Below are 20,754 nucleotides of genomic sequence, written 5' to 3'. Positions count from 1 at the left end.
TATGTCCTTTGACATTATTTGTATATAGCTGTACCACAAATTGCTTCTCTTCTCCCTGGTCTAGGCTTTTGAGAGAGTCAACATATCAAAGACTCAGCCTATGTTGCCACGCCCCACTCAACTCCAGAACGATGGGTCTGACAGGGTCAGCACCCCGGAAAACTCTCTTCAAGGAAGAATTCTGGGAGTGGGTCTTGGCATCCTGAGCAGATCTAAATTGGAAACTCTGATTATTGTTTTCATTATGTACATGGTAATGATGCCGTGTAATCAGGGATGAACAGCCCCTGTTCCCAGATAAGATACAGATGAACAGGAAATGAGGTGGACAAAGTTATGGGTCATCAAATACATAAAGTTTTAGGAAAAATTCTTAGTAATACTTATTCACCTCCTCTTATGAGATATGTTAAAACTCTATATAAAATACTATCTGCTAAGCCTATTACTCAGAAATGCATCACCCCATGAAGTATGACATTTCTGTATAAAACCTCAAGGCCATCTAATCTAGAAATGAGCTTTACTTTCTGTTTCAGATATTGTTTATGTAAGACTGAAAGATATATAAACTCTAACTGGCTGAATAAAAATTGAGCTCAGATTCACCCTCCAAAAGAGTGTGATGTATTCTGTTCTCCCTTGCGCCACTCCTGACCCACCAGGTGGTTGCCTTCGGAGTTCCCTGATCCACACACAAGCAGCAAACCTAAGAAAACCAGATAAGTAAAGCTGCTTGGCTACCCATCCATCATGGCCTGCCTTTCTACTTATGAAGAGGTTTCCCAAAGCTTCTACTCTTTCTTCAGGAGACAGTTTCTCTGAGACTTCTCAAACATTTTGCTCTGGGCTACATTTGGTTCCCTGACTGGCAACTTTGGTTCCTTATCACCATGATCATAGAGCTTGGGTAATGCGCAGAGATTTCTCCTGGGACTTTCTGGACTCCCTCTCCCATGTTTCCCGAGGAAAAGGACTACTCTAACTTGAAGAGCATTCTCCAGTACCCTGGCAGTCCCCAAGAATGGAGACACATGGTTAGTTCTACTCTCCTGATTCGATTCTTTCATCTATGGGAAGACGTTCTTGGGGATGGATGCCTGCAATCCTGCAGGAACCGTCAGAAGCACCCTAACTGGAATTTTGAGGAGCTTTTTGGACTAGGACGCCCTCTGGGGACTCATGATGCTACATGGTGAGATCTGGATAATCTGGTTCAAGGTGAAAGAAGAAAAACTGCCTATCGCTTTTCTCTCGATTCCGCCCTCGTCTCTGAATATCTTAAATTTGCTGTCTGTTTTCAGTTGCATTCTGTAAGAGAGTGATTTGAATAACTAAATTTTTGTATGACATTGACTTAAAAAAAAAATGTTGGATGCAGCCATGATTTCTAGAGACATCCAGAAACAGTCCAAAAAAATGTTTTTTTCTCTTTTGATTTTTTACGTCTTGGAAACGTTTAATCCTGAAAACTATATGAGTATGGGCAGGCAGGGTAGATAAAGCAATGGTTATGTTAATTATTTCTTATGTCTGAGGCTTCTAACCATGGTCCTTTCATTGAGTTTAAACTGTTTAAACAACCTTAAAATCATACTATAAAGGACTTCCAATTATAATGGAGTTATCAATTATAGTAAACTTCTAATCTGCTACAAGTTTTGTTTGACAAGTAAGTGAATTACAGCTGTCAAGTATTCACATGAAAAAGCATCTGCTCAAATGAAATCCCTGGAAATCCATTTGGACCCGTTCTCTGACATTGTCCACAAGATGGCATGACTACAGCAGCCCCGCCCTCCCGAAACCAATGATGTGACCTGATATGATCTGAAGAAACAGATTCACAGACTCCAAAGCTCACTCTCTACAGAAAGGTGGAATTCTGGTGGCTGACCTTCCCCATCGAAACAGACATGTAGCATTTCATCCCCTGGCATTTCTTCCGTGGTCATCTGCTTTGGACTGATATTTCTATCGAACTTACTGGTATACCTCTTGGACACTTTGCACAACTTTACAGCAGCTTCCCTTTATGCTGCTGGGTTTCTCAAAGACTGACTGCAGCAGTCCATGGACTTTGTATCCAGCTGCCTTGGGACTCTATAGGATACGCCCCCTCTCCTGCAGGCCCTGTACCCAGAGGCAGGAAACCCCTCCCTCCTTACTAGGTCCTGCCCACAGAGACAGGAAACACCTTTTGAGGCAAGTGCCCCCAGAGGCAAGAGACGCCCCCAGAGGTAAGAAACACCCTTTCGCCTCATAGGCACTGCCCTTTGAGGCAGGAAACACCCCTTCAGGCCTCCTCCTGGCATCACACTGATTCTTGCTGCTCTCCTACTTGTTCCTCCCTGTCTTGTGCCAGTTCTTCTGAAAATGCCTGTACAATATAGGTTTCTGTTCACCCCACACTCCTGATACTATGACCATTAGTTAAAAAGAAAGGGGGAAATGCTGGTATGCTTCTAAATTCTGCTTCTAAGTCCCCTTCTGTCGCATTGCTTGCCACTGTGATCTATTTACATAATCATTTTTTTTGCCCACACTGGTTTAATCCCCACTGGTTTGAGTGCTTTTTCTTTCTCCCCACCCCCTATCCTACGTACTTCCTCTTCCTGACACTTCCGCCTCAGGAGATATATAAGGACAGGATTGTGATTAGAGACAGCTAGCTTGCACTGCATTCCTCATCTATAAAGATTGAACTGCATCCCCACTCATCAATAAAGATTAAACTGCGTCTCAGCTCAGCCATAAGTCCCTGGTCGTCTCTCTCCTGCCCACAAAGCTAGCCCAACAAATCTGGTGCCTGAAATAGGAACCGGCACTATCAAAGTATATCATTCTACCTCCACCACTGATTCAGTCATAATACAAATAATTCATTTCAACTACTCAAAAAATTAGTAGATCTCTACCTTAAATACAAATAGTTGCAACTGCTAGTGAGAAACTTAAAAACTGGGTTGGGGAGATAGCATAATGGTTACACAAAAGACTTTCATGCCTGAGGCTCTGAGGTCCCAGGTTTAATGCTCAGTAAGTACCACTATAAGTAAGAGCTGAATAGTAACCAAGTGTCTGTCTGTCTGTCTGTCTCTCTGTTATATTTCTCTATCTGTATTATTAAAATAAATAGTTTTTTCTAAAAAAAAGAAATCTAAAAACCAATTTATCTACCAAGAAAAATTACTACTTACTATTCATAAAGATGTCAGTATATGCAGCACCTATCATACTGACTAGCACATGCCAGATATGACAGAGGGATCTATGGATGCAGTAATAGCATAATGGATAATGAATATAGATTTGGGTGAGCAAGAGAATGAAAAAAGAGGAGTTGAGAATAAAAGACCAAAGAAGAATCTCTCAATCCAATTAGTATATTAATATGATATAGGCAGTCAGTGCAAAGACAACAAGATACAGAAGAATAGGAGACAGGTGGTGGCACACCTGGTTAAGTTCACACAATACAGTGTGCAAGGGCATGGGTTCAAGTCCCTGGTCCCCACTTGCAGGGGAAAGCATCACAAATCGTGACACAGGTCTACAGCTGTCTGTCTCTCTCATCTCCCTCTTCTCTCTAATTTTCTCTCTGTTCTGTAAAATAAAATAAAGTTAAAAACATTATTAAAGAGAGAGAGAGAGAGAGAGAGGAGACTCCAGTTAGGTCCAGCTGATAAAGATACAAAAAAGAAACTAGGGACTTAAATTTAATTCAAATTTAATGGAAAATTAGATTTAATTTAACATTTTGTAGATGCTAAGTCAAAAGTTTGTTCTAAGAGGGTAAAAACCACAAGACAGTTACTTTATGATTACAAATATAAATTTTACTGGTAACAAAGGAAAAGCATGTTCTCTAGGCCCTATAATCAAACTCAGGTATCACATATGAGCACTTTGGACAGCACCAGGGGGAGCCCTGTGGGTAGTAAAAGAAGGGCTGTTCTCTGTTTCTGTCTCCCTCAAAATAAAACAAATTTTAATTAGTCCTAGAAGGGGACTCAGCAATACTATATGTGAGCAAGGTCTTTAGTTCAATCTCTGACACAGCATTTAAAGAGAGAAAAAGAAAACTGCAAAGAAAAGGCACAAAGTCAGTAAAAATGTATTGTATTCATATGCCAATAGCAGATTTCCTTGAGTAGAGAATTTATGATGGGAATTTTGGAATGTTAAGGATGCAAAGTAATCGCAGCCAGATAATATACAAAACTGATACTGAGTGCTGATCTGCCACGTACTTTCCTATTTCCAGCCTGAAAACATCAGTACCTTCCCCAAATCAGTCACATCCCCATTATATACTTTAGTCATACATTTTTTTTTCTACCAGAACACTGCTCAGTTCCGTCTTGTGGTGGTGCAGAGGATTAAACCTGAGACTTTGGAGCCTCTGGGATGAGAGTCTCTTTATATCACCATTACACTATCTCACCCATCCCGAATCCTGCAAAAAAAAAAGAAAAAAGAAAGAAAGAAAAAAAAAAAAGAAAAAAAGTCTGCTAGTGATAAATTTTCTTAAAATCCATAAAATGCAAATAAGTATGTAAAATCAATGTGATAAAAATAGTAACTAGAAATAAAATTTATCGGACTTCTGGAAACGGGTCTGCGGAGCAGCAGCTGTGTTTCCTCTCCTCTCCCAGGTCAACTAGGAATACCAAAGGAGATCATCTGGGACCTCAACAAGGCAGAACTAGAACAACTTCAGGAACCCACCAAATAACTGGTGAGTGCAAATACCTGTGGCTCTTGGAAAGAGAGGAGCCTAGGGAGAGATTAAGTCCCTGGTAACAATCCTGCAGTTTACCCTTTGAGGCACCACCTCCAGTCTGTTTTACCAACAAAAAGACTGCCAAAGGGAGGCAAGGACTACCCTAAGACTCACCAAAGGCAACTGTGAATCTGCATTGCTACTGCCTTCAGAGGCTGGAGCAGCAGGAGGGAAGGCCCTGTGCTGAGCATAAGATGAAATCTGGAAACAAATTCCTTTTACTATAGCAACAAAAACAATAAAACATCTAAGAATAAGCCTAAACAAAGAAGTGAAAGACTTGTATACTAAAAATTATGAGTCACTAAACAAAGAAATTGAAAAAAACACAAAGAAGTGATGATATTCCATGTTCATAGGTTGCAAAAATTAACATTATCAAAATGAATATACAAATTTAATGCTATTCCCATCAATATCCCAACCACATTTTTCAGGAGAATAGAACAAGTGCTAAAAATGTTTATCTGGAACCAGAAAGGACCTAGAATTGCCAAAACAATCTTGAGAAGTAAGAACAGAACTGGAGGCATCACACTTCCAGATCTCAAATTGTATTATAGGACCCTTGTAATCAAAACTGTTTGGTACTGGAACATGAATAGACACAATGACCAGTGGAATAGAACTGATAGCCCAGAAGTAAGCCCTCACACCTATGGACATCTAATCTTTGACAAAGGTGCCCAGACTATTAAATGGGGAAAGCAGAGTCTCTTCAACAAATGGTGTTGGAAACAATGGGTTAAAACATAGAAGAACGAAACTTAACCACTATATTTCACCAAATACAAAAGTAAATTTCAAGTGGATCAAGGACTTGGATGTTAGACCACAAACCATGAGACACTTAGAGGAAATATAGGCAGAACTCTTCTCCACATAAATTTTAAAGACATCTTCAATGAAACAAATCCAATTACAAAGAAGACTAAGGCATGTATAAACCTATGGGACTACATCAAATTAAAAAGCTTCTGCACAGCTAAAGAAAACACTACCCAAACCAAGAGACCCCTCACAGAATGGGAGAAGATCCTTAATTGCCATACATCAGACTAAGAGGCTAATAACCAAAATATGTAAAGAGCTTGCCAAACTCAAAAATAAGAAAACAACTAACTCCATCTAAAAATGGGGAGAGGACTGGGACAGAATATTCACCACAGAAGAGATCCAAAAGGCCAAGAAACACATGAAAAAATGCTCCAAGTCTCTGATTGTCAGAGATATGCAAATAAAGACAACATTGAGATACCACTACACTCCTGTGAGAATGTCATACATCAGAAAAGGTAGCATCAGCAAATGCTGGAGAGGTTGTGGGGTCAAACGAACCCTCCTACACTGCTGGCAGGAATGTCAATTAGTCCAGCCTCTGTGGAGAGCAGTCTGGAGAACTCTCAGAAGGCTAGAAATGGACCAACCCTATGATCCTGCAATTCCTTTCCTGGGGATATATCCTAAGGAACCCAACACACCCATCCAAAAAGATCTGTGTATACTTATGTTCTTAGCAGCACAATTTGTAATAGCCAAAACCTGGAAGCAACCTAGGTGTCCAAGAACAGATGAGTGGCTGAGCAAGTTGTGGTATACACAATGGAATACTACTCAGCTATATAGAATGATGAATTTTTCAAGGTCCATCCAAGTTCGGCTGAAAACAGTGAAGTCGCTGTTTTTAATAGCTGAGTAGTATTCCATTGTGTATATATACCACAACTTGCTCAGTTTCAAATACACATGACTTATATCCAAATCCCTAAATGCATTTAAAACTAGGCCAGTCCTCATCTCATAAAGCAGTCATTAAAGCCCATCACTAAAGCTAATAGAGCAACTGACTTCATTCCAGACCACAGTTTTAAGGAAGCGATGAAAATGGATGTTTCAGACAAAACTATAATGATTTTAAGAGTGCTCCCAGCCTACGTTGCCAAATTCAGGTGTGATATGTAAAAACCAGTAGGTAAAATATAGAGGCAAGAGCAGCATTTTCATAGTTCCTTTTCCTATGATAGTATGACTGTTGCATCGGAGATCATTTCTGGCCTTTCCCTCATTTATTGAACATTAACTGAGTACTCTTGTCAAATACAACTACAGGTAAGAATGTTCCTGGTCTTAAAATGTTCACAATACAGATCATTCTTCCATGACTCAACATCCAAATCCACAATACATTAGATTAACAAATTTGGAACTGAGTGGCACTCCCAGTAGATCACACATGTGTGAGGATTCAGGTTAAGGTCCCAGGTCCCCAGCTGCAGGGGGAAAGAAGCTTCACAAGTGTTGGAGCAGTGCTGCAGATGTCTCTCAGCTCTGTCTCTCTCTCCACCACCCCTCCATCTCTCATCCTCTACCAAGTCGGAAAATAAATGAATTATCAGCAAGAACTATGAAGTTGTGCAGGCACTGGGCCCCAAACATAAGCACCATTATGGAAAAATAAAAATAAAATGTTAAAACAATTATTTAATAAGTTATGTGGGGAAAAGCTCTGTATTTCTAAAGTAGATCTTTATTGATATAAAAATCAAGATAGCCCTGGTGGCACACTAAAAAAAGAAAGAGAAAAAAAATCAAGATAACTTTTTAAAAAGCCAAAATAAGTAACATAGTTCAATTTTTAAAGCCAAATCTTTTTTCTTTTTCTTTTAAATGAGCTAGTCATCCAAATGCACAGGCTTTATACATATCAACAACAGATCTGGTTTTTGAAATACATGTCTTAGATGGGTCATATGCTAACTTAGTGTTCTTAGGTAACTTAGTTCATTTGTTCTGTTCACTGGAAAATGAATATAAACAAATTATTCTTTGAGGATGTGGTAAGGGTTATAATTACATACTGTACCAACACAGAACCTAATAAAAGGAAATATATATATACATATTACTACTGTCTTAATTACAGGATTTAGAAATCAATAACTAATTGAGAAAAATTAAATTGGAAGTAGAGAAGGAGAGGACAATCTCTAAATCTCTAAGAATAAACTGACAGTAAAAAGTCAAGAAAATTTTCAGGAAAGCATGTTAAGAAAAAGATACACATATATAATAATTTGGGGAGTTAGAATTACACAGTTCTGTGAATTAGCCTACACAGTTTAATAGTTGTGGAGAATATCTTCAATATTTTCACAGGCTATACAGAAGATATGCCTGAAGTCATTTAAATAAACTTTTATTCTATATGTTTAAAAAACACAGATAAACACATCTTTGACTTTAAAAAGATGCCTACCAAGTGATTTCACATGACAAATTTAATATTTTACATGTTTAAACCTTTACCAACTACAAAATTCTATTAACAAAACCTCTATAATACTTACTATGCAAGAGACCTCTCAAATTTCAGTCCTAGTTTTTTTATATTTATTTTATTTATTTATTCCCTTTTGTTGCCCTTGTTGTTTTATTGTTGTAGTTATTGTTGTTGTCGTTGTTGGATAGGACAGAGAGAAATGGAGAGAGGAGGGGAAGACAGAGAGGAGGAGAGAAAGATAGATACCTGCAGACCTGCTTCACCGCCTGTGAAGCGACTCCCCTGCAGGTGGGGAGCCGGGGTTCAAACCGGGATCCTTATGCCGGTCCTTGTGCTTTGCGCCACCTGCGCTACAGCCCGACTCCCCAGTCCTAGTTTTTTAACTAAACAATAAAATAGATCTATTTCAAATAAACTAAATGTAATACTTGAGTGAAACGGCCTAAGACATTATCTGTTCCTTAACAAGTAAAGTAAGATATCACTGCTAGTGTTACATCTATCAAAGAAATAATGCAAACATGCACCATGAAAATATCGTCACTTGAATTTTCTTGTGACATATGAAGGCAGTAAAAAGAAAAAGAAAGGGAGCTGGACGGTAGGCGCAAAGCGCAAGGACTGGAGTAAGAATCCTGGTTCAACCCCCCCCCACCTGCAGTGGTGTCGCTTTGCAGGTGGTGAAGCAGGTCTGTAGGTGTCTATCTTTCTCTCCTCTCTGTCTTCACCTCCTCTCTCCATTTCTCTTTGTCCTAGCCAACAACGATGATATCAATAACAACTACAACAATAAAATAACAAAGGGAATAAAAAAGTTTTAAAAAAAGAAAAAGGAAAAAATAAATTAAAAAGCTGATCCTTCCTGTCAAGCTGCTAACTTTCATTCTGAGGTGACTAGGTGTGTTCAGGATGGTATGGCCATAGACTAACTGTTGTTTGAAAATAAAAGTTGTTTATATCTATACAAAACATATATATATATATATCTTGCTTCAAAGACATACAAACTTAAAACCAAAAAAAAATCCCCCTCAGGACAATGCTAGAGATTTCTAGAATTCTGCTAATTTCCAAGACACTCAAAACAGAAGAAGATGGTAAAAAGCCAAATGTAATGCCAGATTAATATATATATATATCCACTATGAAATGGGTGCCTGTATCAATATGGATTCACTCTACTTCCAGAACTATTTCCTTGATAGTTAACCTAGCGAATCTTGTTGCTGAGGAGTTATTCTGATGCAGTCTCCGCCCCCAGGTTTTACTACGCCGTGCGAAACCCTAGCATTGCCCCCTTCAACCAATCCTGGTCCTACATGTCACCTCTGGTTGTCGCCCAATAAAAAGCCCCCTCACACCCTCCTCTCTCTCTGGGCTCTCAGCTCTTCCTCTCTGAGGTCTCGCTCTCTGCTCTCCCCCCGTGGTCGGCCATTGCCGGCTGGCTCTACGTGGTCTGAACCAAACCCCCCCCCATCCTATAATAAAGATTTGTGTACCCCTTTGCTCTGGACGTCCGCTCTCTTCTCCGCGGTGCAGCCCAACACCAGACCACCACAACAACATCTGGCGCCCAACGTGGGGGCTGGTCCGAAGGTAAATGAAAAAGGTTTTCAACGTAATTCTCATAAAGATAAAATTAACTTACATTTAAAGTCTAAGGTAAAAATTAGTTAACAAGCAATATATTTTAACTAAGTTGGTCTAATCAAAAGGTTAAATAGACTTGTTGATATGTAAAACTCTCCATTACCTTCTCTATCAGAAATGGTAGATCGCACAATGGCTATGCTAATTATTCTCATGCCTGAGGTTTCTTCTCCGGCCCACACCTAGGGTGTGTCTCCATCTTGAATGGGTATAACAAAAGGTTAAAAGACATTGTTGATATGTAAAAGTCTCAAATTTCTTCTCTATTAGAAACGTTGGATCGTGCAGTAGATCTGCTAATAACAAGTTTTGTTTCATAGTAAGTAAATTGCAGCCAGCTGCCTTTGGGACTCTAGGCCGTTCCCCACCCCCTTGCAAATGCCCATCGAAGAAAGTACACCCCCCAGAGGCAAGAGATGTTTTTTTTTAAGATGATAAAGTTTAGCCCACAGAGGCAGATATGGCCCCCTCAGGCCTTCCCTTAGCAGTACACTGGTTCTTGTTATTTGCTTGCATGTTTCTCCATGTTTGTGCCAGTTTCTTTTTTTAAAAATGCCTGTATGATATATGTTTCTGTTCACCTCACACCCTTGATACTGTAGCCATTTAGTTAAAAGAAAAGGGGGAATTGTTGTATGCTTTACATTGGGTTCTAGTTCTCCCCCACCAAGAGAATTAGATCAGTCCAGTTAAATTTCGCAGGCCCGCTTGGCCCCGCCCCGAAGGAAACCCACCAGAGTTCCAGAGTGACAGAGTGAGAGAGTTCGGGGAGTTCCACAGTTGGAGAGTTCCTGAGTGGCAGAGTAAGAGAGAGTGCTTGCGCCGCCGCAAAGAGACTGCTGAGTTCTGTTTGGTGATTAGTTTGTCTTAGTTTATGAATCGTTGTTCCTGAATAAAGAAATACAGCTTCCCTGCCCAGCCGTTGTCTCCGCATCTCTGTTACCCGCCCGTGAAGCCAACCAGGCCGGCTAGAGCCTCCAAAATTTTAACAACAGAATCTGGTTCATTCTGACTAATAATCTAATCTCCCTTCTTCTAGTTCAAGTTGTCCAACAATGAAGTGGAGAGATAGCATAATGGCTATACAAAAGGACTTTCAGGCCCAAAGCACCAAAGGTCCCAGGTTCAATCCCCAGCTCCACCATATACCAGAATAAGCAGGGCTCTGGTTCAAAAGAAATAGAAAGAGAGGGAGCCGGGTGGTAGCACAGCGGGTTAAGAGCGCGTGGCTAGCGCAAAGCGCAAGGACCAGCTAAGGATCCTGGTTCGAGGCCCCCTTCACAGGTGGTGAAGCAGGTCTGTAGGAATATATCTTTCTCTTCCCCTGTCTTCCCCCTTTCTCTCCATTTCTCTCTGTCCTATCTAAAAACGACGACATCAATAACAACAATAATAACTACAACGATAAAAAAGGCAACAAAAAGAGAAAATAAATTTTAAAAATTTTAAAAAATAAATATAAAGAGAGAGAGAAAGTGAGGGAAGGGAGGGAGGGAGAGTGACTCAACAACTAGATGGATTTACTTGAGACAGAAACTGGAAAACTCATATATGGAGACTTTAAATTCTATATTTTTTGAAAAATAGGTTTAACTGTTTTCTTATGGCATCAAATATCAACAAAATGAGTAATAAGCAAGGAGGTGTAGACATGAATCAGTAGACTCAGCTATTTCTGGCTTTGCTTCTGAATGAATCACATATCTTATCTACCTCTATTTCCCTACCAACTACAAGATTATGTTAAACCTGCCAACTTTTACATTTTTGAGTGGGTGAGGTAAGAAAGCTACTACAGAAATAATTTGACTGGTCACTGGCCAGTTGTATCCAATCATCAAAAATGAAGTGGATAATGTCCATATTAAAAGAATAACTGCACTATTACTTAGCACAGCAAAACAAGTCTACCTTGGAAGGTCGACAAAACTCAACTACATTCACAACAAGACTCTTGAATGAACTTTGAATTTTCCAATTCAAATTTGGAAAATACCTAGCAAATTAAAAACTCATAAAAAATTTTTTTAAGTAAAACAGAATTACACCTATCCATAGGCCTAGAATCTTTAAGATTTTGATAAATTCTCCTATAAGCACTTTCCCATCTACCAAAGAAAAATTCACTGTTTCCATTCTTCTGCCAGAGCAGGGTTCTACTTATCTCTGGATTTCTGTGCACTTAGTATTTCCTACTACCTACCACATTTTTTTTTTTTGTACTGTGTGGTTGTCCGTGTGGTGTGTGTGTGTGTGTGTGTGTGTGTGTGTGTGTTTTATACACATATATGTAATGAAATTCATTCATTTCTAAAATCTAATGCTCTAGGCAGGGCAAACACTGTTATTGAATGAGAGCAGCAAGATGGCTCATCTACCTCAAAGTGTATCTGCTTTGCCATGTGTGAGACCCAAATTTGAGGCCAGTGCCCCAAAAATTAAAAAAAAAAATTAGCCAAAAAAAAAAAGAAGCGTTAGTACTGTAGCTTCTTTCCTTCTTTCCTTTTGTTTCCCTGTCTCCCTATTTAACAAAGACTAGTGAAGCCCCACAACAATACATATACATATGTACATGGAGATGGAAGTCATATGGTCACATTCATTTTTAGAAAACAATATATAAATGCTATACAGGATAATATAATAGTGAAGTATGAAGAGCTGGTAAGATAGTTGGTTCACCTGAATACTAGGCCTCCTTTGCCACGAACACAACCCAGATTCAAGTTTGGCACCCACTACCCTGGAGGAAGCTTCTGTGCTATGGTATCTTTTTCTCTCTCCCTCTTTATCTCTTTCTAACAAAGTCAGCTTGGAGCACTGAAGCTGCAGCAATGCAAAAAAAAAAAAAAAAAAGGAACAAGAAAGCAAGCATGAAAATGAATATAAAAGCCTACTGCTCTTATATATAAAAACCAATAAATGTAATATTAAAAATTACAGGTGAAAATTAAAATATAGCCAATACAAGTAGCTATCAAAAAAGCAAGAGCATTTATAATTCTAAGGAACTATGATCATTAAAAAAAATGTCATCTAAGTAATTTTTTTAAGATTTTATTTATCCATGAAGAAGATAGGCAGAGAGAGAGAAAGAACCAGATATCATGCTGGTACATGTGCTGCTGGGGACTGAACTCAGTACCTCATGCTTGAGAGTCCAATGCTTTAGCCACTGCACCACCTTCCGGGTCACCTAAGTAATGTTATATAAACTTATTAAAGTAGAACAAATTGTAAGGTTTTTCAAATTATTTTTGAAATTTCTAATGACTAAGCAGCACAAATTTTCAGCACTTATGATTGTTTTCTCGTTCCTTACTCAAAATTATTTTTATAAAAGATCTTATTGGGTTTATTTTAATGAGCAAGTGAGAAAGTAATTAGAACAACACTCAGCATGAATTGCCAAAGAAAGAACATGAGGGGGGGAAGGGGTCTCTATATCCTCAGATAAGGAAATCCTGTGCTCTATAGCTAAATATATATATATATATATATAGAGAGAGAGAGAGAGAGAGAGAGAGAGAGAGAGAAATATAAATATTGACCCAGGAAGTTCCTTGATGCTTGTTGTGTGTGATAATGCTACACTGGTGCCAAGATCAAAACCAGGAGAACTTCAAGCACAGTATTATCTGGCACCTAAGCGACTGAGAAATTTCCCTAACTCCTCCTCAGATTCTGACACTCAATATTTCTTCCATGATTAATAGCTAAACTTACTAAATGTTAAATAAAATGAAATTCTACAGACAAGGGATTCTGAAATTCAGTCCCAAAAGAAAGAATAAACTTACTCTACCGCTTGACATTTACTAACACAATAAACTGCTTACTGTGTTCATCAACATTCCAACAAAAGCTAAGAGGTACCAATTAGTTGGCTCACATGTGTCATCTCACCTTAACTACTTTTGACTGAACCATGAATTCAAATGAAAAGTACCCAACATTAAGTATGTATGTATGTATGATCAGATTTGACTGAATTAGCAAACTGGGAAGACCACTTAATTTAACAGTTCACCCAGATACTTACAAGATGGAAGCTACAGAGCAGAGGGTGGATAACATTGTAGTTATGCAAACAGACTCTTCATGCCTGAGGCTCCAAAGATGGAAACTACGTAACTACACACATATATTAGAGCCAACAGATCACCTTTGAATAGTAACAGAATAAATTATCTGTTTCTCCAACACTAACCCAAAGGACCATGAACAACTTTGCAGTCTTTTAAGCTATGCGGATGAGGGAGAAAATGATGGCTTAGCTAATGATAGGAGGCAGGAAGGTTTATCTGTCTAGTGTGATCTTAGAGACATAGCAAACAGATAGTTTGGAGATATGGTCAAAACTGATTTTTCTTGACTGGTTTATGAGAAATGAAACTGAATTGTTTCCTTTAAAATGTTTTTCAAGGAAAAAGAAGGGAAGTGACACAATCTGGTCTTCAGAAAACAGTAGGTTGGATAAGAGCATTCCCTAATTGGCAGGTGACCTCGGGCCTGGGGGGATACCTGCGCTCACCTGTAAAGACGTTCTGGAAGCTGTCAGCAGACGCCCCGTGAGCCTTGGGTGCCAGCGTCAGGGGCGTACGGCTGCCCACCTCTGAGGCCGCCCCACGCTCTAGCAGGTGCACGGAGCCCCTCGCCCCAGGCGTGTGGGCGTCCAGCTCTTCAGTCCAGTCCAGTCCGAGGCCACTGTCGGCCGGGTGCTTTTTAGCTGGGGCGACCGCAGAAGCGAGGGCAGTTCTGGGCCCCCGGCTCAGTGAGGACTCCAGTCGCCTCTTGATCCTGGGGCTCTGGTCGGGGGACTGAGACGGGGAGTGATTGGGCGAGCTGAGCTGCCGGGTGGTGGTCTTGATGTAGCAAGGGGTGATGGCAGGGTAGGGCTTGAAGCAGCGCGGGCTGGGTGAGGGGCTGCCAGGCAGGGAGGCAGCGGCAGGGGTGCAAGGCACTGGGGTCCGCTCTTCCGACCCTCTCTCCAGTTCCTGCGGAGCCTCCTCCACCTCCGGGCCCCACTCTTCCCCCGGTGACCCTCGCGGGGCATCCTCAAACGCATCCTCCTCGCCTTCTTCATCTGTGTCCCCAGTCTCTTGAACAGGGGCTCCTTCACCTCTGCCTTCCCCAGGCCCGGACTCGGGAAACGGAAAAGCAGTGGGCAGCACGGCCTCTGCGGCTGCGGGCTGGGCAGGCTGGGCGGGCTGCAGGGCCGCCGCCTGGGAGTCTCGGTGGCCGCGGGGTGGCGGCGGCTGCCTGGACTCTGCGGGCTTAGCCGCCGGGGTCTCGGGCAGGTCAGACAGGGCGGAAAGAGGTGGCTCGGTGTCGGTATTGCCCGGGGCCTGTCCAGTTTCGCCGCTGGACCCCAGCGGGAATCGGTCCAGGCCAAGGAAGGCCCCAGGCTCGTGGGAGGTGTCGGTGGGCGGTGCTAACGGCTCCTCGGAGCCCTGGAGCTGCAGCTGCTGCTGGAGCTGCTGCTGCTGGAGGCGGATAGCCTGCTGGATGTCTGAAAGCAAATCCTCCTGCTCTGTAGCCGAGTGAAAGCTATAGATGTCCGTGTCCGAGCCCGAACTGGTCCTTTGTCCATCCTGAACCCCTGCCGCAGTTTCCAAATCCTCAGCATCCTCTCGGTTCCCGACCCCAGCAGCGGCCCTTTCTGGACCATCTGGATGGGTTACCTCAAAAGGATCCGCACACTCGGTATCCGACAGACCCGTCTCGTCCGCGGAGAGGCTGAGGTCCGGGGTCTTGGTGACCAGGGAATGAGCGCTGTCCAGCTCCCCGGTCTGCAGGACCTGGGAGTCCAGCACATCTTCGCGGGAGCCGCTGACGCCTTTCCCCTTGGATAGGTTCTTCCTGATCCGCAGGTTGGAAAACACCGAGGCTCTGGAGTCCGACTTGCTCTTCTTCTTGCCTGGCTCCCCACCGCCGCCCCCTCCTCCCTTGCTGTGCTTGCCCAGTGCCTTCTTACCGCCGCTTCCCTTCTTTGTGGCTTCCACATCTCTGGGCCCAACAGCATCCTGGGCACCGCCGCCTTCGTAAGATGCATCACCTGGGCTCCTCTTCAGCTTCCCATCTTGGTTCCCCATGGTGCACCGCCGCTGCTGGAACACCGAACCGTGGGCACTCAGGCCATCCTGGCCCTTCTCGGCACCCGGCCCAGGCGGGGGTTGGCTTCTGGGCCAGTGAGGCGGCGGGGCGAGCTGCAGGGAGTAGAGGCCAAGGCGCGCCCGAGCTGACCCTGCTCACATCTGCTGCCGCTTTGCATAATACGCCGCGGCGCGCCGAGTGCCTACAACTGCGGCTCAGGCCCGGGACTGGCGGGGCGCGAACATGCTCAGTGCGGCGCGCGGCGCCCGCCAATGGCTGCGCGGGACGCATCCGGGGCCTGGCTCCACGCCCGCGGCAGGCGCCCCCTCTGCGACCTCTGGGCTACCGGCTTTGGCCGGGCGCGAAAAAGAGTTTCCTCTGTCTCTACCGCTGTAATCGTGACATGCGAATCGAATGGATTCCTTTTGGTCAGAGCTTCGCTTCCAAGTAGAAGATACACAGTAAACTTCAAAGGACGGAGGGGGGGGGAGTGAATTTTAGAAGAGTTTTTTTTTTTTTTTAGAAGAGTTTGTAATGTCATAGCCACATACACACACACACACACACACACACACACACACACACTTTTTTTTTAAAGGATGGGGGGCGGTGAATTTTAGAAGAGCTGTAGTATCATAGCCACATATACATCCTTTTCCACCAGCCTACCTGCAGAATGGCTCTTCAATAAATATTTGAGGAAGGGTTGTTAATCATCTTGAATTCTGTTAATGTGCTTGGTTTAGGAAAGTTACTACAGATAAGCTACTTTCATGCTTCATGTAGACTTAACATCTCCATGAAAGAACATTAGCTGTCATTTCAAAGTTTATTTTTCAAACTTTTTTTTTTTTTTTACAAAATGGCAAGGTAGTGAGTTGAGTGAAAGATCAGAAATGACTGAAATTAGGGTTCATTCAAATGCTAATTTCCAAAATTCTATGTGTTTACCATATAAATCGAATAGCATCTGTATTCAAAAAGGGTGCTTATACTATAACTCCCGGGAGATCAAACTCATCAATATTAAACACGTCCCTATTGTGGTCCCCTAAAAATAGAAAAAAGACAAAGAGGAAATACCCTTGTCACAAACAAATAAAATCAGATGTTATGCAATAAACTACACTTACCCAAGCACACCCTTCAAGACACACTTTACTTTCGACTTTGCTATAAATGTTTATTGTGAAGGAGTTTCTTAATATTCTGGTGTCAGTGTTAAATTACCCTCCTCATTTTCAGTCTTCCCACTTTTAATTACTTAGGATACACTTAACTATATTTCAAAACCATTTTTGTATACAAAAAAATTCCAAGCAGTAAAATACAATGATTTTCAATCTTGTCACTTTTAACCACTTAGGATGTATTATAGTTTAAAAGAGCTTTGTTTTTCTTTAAAGCAATGTCAAACAATAAATAAGATTAAAGTGACATTAAGCTATAATTCTAAAAGTATTTAACTTAAAATTTGTCAACACCTTAAAAAATACAGGATAGCAACCAATATGTTAATATTTTTAAGAACTTACTTATTTCCAGAGGAGAGCTAGCAGAACAACATCCTCACACATGAAGTACTAGGAAACAAACCAGGGTCCTCAAACATGTAAGTCCTGTGCTCCTTAACTGAGCTACCTTAACATTTGTTATGCTAATTTTTTTTTAAGTAACCCCAATGGAGAAAAAAAAAAGTACCATATTTTATATGGCACAATTTAAATTCAGCAAGCAAACACTTCTTTGCATGTTGTGGATCAACATTTGAAACCTCACTTCTTAGCCATTTACATATAGTTTTTAAAAGCCCTATTATAGAGCTAGGCTGTGGAGAGAGGGGTTGAGAACTCACATTACCATGCACAAGAACACAGGTTCTGGTCCAGCCCCAACCTGCACCAGGGAAGCTTTAGGAGTGGTGATTCAGTGCTGCTGAAGTCTGTCTGTCTCTCTACTTCTTATCTTCCACTCCCTCTAATTTTTGTCAATCCTGTTAAACAAAAAACAAAAGTGTGTGGGGAGGTGGAATGGCAAAGCAGTGGCTTTGTCATGCAGGTAAGTTGATAGCCTGATAACCTGTTGACCAAATATAAACAGAAAAGCCTATTATGTAGCAGTAATTACTAGACTTTCTGAAAATGTTCTTAAAAATAGATGACAACTTTAGGGCAAGCACCAATTAACACTCAAGTGGCCCTTTTTGAGTAAATGGTTTGAAGAAATCTGCTTCAGTAGCTTTGCCTTTTCTCCAAGTAATATCCTTTTCTCCAAGCAATTCTGGAGTGCTTGAAGGTTCTGCTTTTCCTCTCTCATAAGACTGCTCTCCTAAAATAGAAAAAGCTCCACAGACGACACATTTTGCTGAAAACTAATAGACTTTTTCATGTTAGTATGAATCTTTATTTAATAGGACATCCTATATTATAAACTGTGCTTTCTTACTGTCTTTTAAAAAAGAATGTTTAAGTTTGTTTATTTTGTTTTGCTTTTAGATGGGAATGTGAATGATCCAGGGTCTGACAGAAGCACAATATTGCTTAGGATTGCTGAGTGAATTCCCCAGTGAAGTCCAGTTTTTTTTTTCTTTCTTCCTTTTTTTTTTTCTTCTGAGAGAAGAAGAAGGGATAAAGAAACAAAGAAAGGAAACACCATAGCACCACTCCACTATCCATGAAACTCCCTAGTACTTTGCATAGTTCTCCTGTCAGAAAGATAATGAAAGGAGACAGACCTTAACACTAACTATTGGGAACTGCACAATTTTACATAGGAAAATACATGCAGATTCACTACCACCTGTAGCCAACACCAACAAAAATCACTTGAGGAAAACAAAGTTCAGCATTTAGCCAGGAACTGCCCAAGTTCTTAGTGCAGCCAATTAGGAAGAGTTACATTCTATAGCAAACACAATCTGACCAATTACAAGTGGAAGGGGGTGGCAGAAATAAATATATTAAAATCTCAGAAGTGTTTTATCTCCAGCCCCCTTCTTCTTCCTCTTCTTTTTAAATATATCCACTCCCACTTGGGGGAGGGAGTATACTATTTCCTAAGTAAACTTACCTATTGTTTTTTATTTCTAATAAATTTTCATAATACACTAATGGTTCCTGTATTCATTGAATGTGATCTTTGATCTTTGCCATGTTAATTACTATATGTGCATTAACTAGGGTTTATTTCATTTGTAACTTATAGAGATCCCTGAATAGAATGATCTAGCTCCTCCTTCATTTAGGGGAAATAAATTAGCAGCCATGATTTCTTCAAATAAGAATTCTGCTTATTTTTTCTCCTTCTATAGTCCCTTTGATACAAATGTTGTTCTTGACACAGTCCTACATCTCTCATGTGATCTTCATTTGGTTTTGTTCCGTTTCCTTTTTGCAATTAATTTTTTATTTGCTTTTAATATTTATTTATTTCCCCTTTTGTTGCCCTAGTTGTTTTATTGTTATTATTGTTGTTATTGATGTTGTTGTAGTTGGATAGGACAAAGAGAAATGGAGAGAAGACAGAGAGGGGGAGAGATAGATAGACACCTGCAGACCTGCTACACAGTTTCTGAAGCAACTCCCCTGCAGGTGGGGAGTACTTGAACCAGGATCCTTATGCCGGTTCTTGCACTTTGTGCCATGTGCACTTTGTGCCACGTGCACTTAACCCGCTGCACTACTGCCTGACTCCCCTCCTTTTTGCAATTTTTAAAATTGTTTCCCTACCTTACCTTCCAATTAACAACTTCAACCTTTGGCTATTCTGTTTCTGCTTGGGAAATAGCTAGGGATCTGCCACTATGTTCCTTTTTAAAATTTTTATTTATTTATCATTGGATAGAGACAGAGAAGTTGAGAAGGGAGAGGGAGATAGAGAGACACCTGCAGCCCTACTTCACCACCCGTGAAGCTTTCCTTCTGCAGGTGGGGATCAGGAGCCCAGCTCCTTATCACTATAATATCTGTGCTTAACCAGGTGTGCCACCACCTGACCCCAGCCACCATGTTCTTTATCCTTTTATTTCTATTCTGGCTTCTCTCATATTTTCTCTGACATTGTTGAAGTTTTATCAGATAGAAAGAGGCAAAGAAAGAAGAGGCTCGGAAAGACATCACAGCAACAAAGTATTGTTAACTAACAAAAATTTCATCAAATTAATTTTAAAGCTCTAATTGGCTTTACTAAATGATTCATGACTTAGTATCTCAACTGGAAAGTAAAAGAGAACTCAAAATAACTGCAAAGCACAAGGTTTTTTATATGTAGAAAGAAAGCAAGATAAGCGAGGAGGGAATTATTATTTTCAACTTTGGCAACTTACATGTAAGGAATTGGGAGGGGAAAAAATGTCTTCTAGCTATTAGTACACCTTTAGAGATGGCAAAAAAAAAAAAAGGCATAAAATTCCATGCGGACAAGTTAAAACTACATTTCTAGGGATGGTTGGAATCACAGGTGTGGTATTAGCACAGGCACCTCTGCTAGGTCACTCTCATTTTAATAGTTTGAAAGGGAATTTCAGGACAAATAAATTGTAAAACTCCATAGCTGGAAATAAACTTAGAAGTATTACCAAAACACAAATCTTACTTCCACTGGCGATGAGAGAGGCAGAAAAAAAGTAAACCTACTTTGAAGTCTACCTTTCGCCTGGATATTGTATTAGAGAATTCTAGATCTTTTTAGTGCTCTAGTGCTCACTTAGTCTCCCAAATGCTTTGTAGCCAAGGTAACATTTTTTTAGATGTTTCTTTCTCTACCCCTTCAAAGAACCTGATATCTTATTTAAGGAATATGCATGTGAAAGGTTGAAAAATGACTACAAAAAATAAAATAGCAGTGGAGAAGTTAAATGGCTTGTTTTTACCATTGAACATGTCCTTTCTTTGGGCTTTCCAGTCTTTGAATCTGAGGAGGCTGAGAAGAAAAGATGCAGGTG

At 40.9% G+C, this 20,754-nt stretch overlaps 1 protein-coding gene across 1 annotated transcript in view; it reads right to left on the bottom strand.

The window, feature by feature from the left end:
- The window catches only part of FMN2 (formin 2), a 357,233-nt gene extending 341,243 nt beyond the window's left edge, over positions 1-15,990 (bottom strand). The window contains exon 1 of the mRNA XM_060192033.1: positions 14,251-15,990. Coding sequence (XP_060048016.1) covers positions 14,251-15,811 — 1,561 coding nt within the window. The 5' untranslated portion in view covers positions 15,812-15,990. The remainder of the gene's footprint in view (positions 1-14,250) is intronic.
- Between the last annotated feature and the right edge of the window lie 4,764 nt (positions 15,991-20,754).

Source organism: Erinaceus europaeus, chromosome 6 (assembly GCF_950295315.1).
Source record: "Erinaceus europaeus chromosome 6, mEriEur2.1, whole genome shotgun sequence".
Lineage (NCBI taxonomy): Eukaryota > Metazoa > Chordata > Mammalia > Eulipotyphla > Erinaceidae > Erinaceus > Erinaceus europaeus.
The sequence above is the reverse complement of the archived record's forward strand: the minus strand, read 5'-3'. Positions and strand labels throughout refer to the sequence as shown.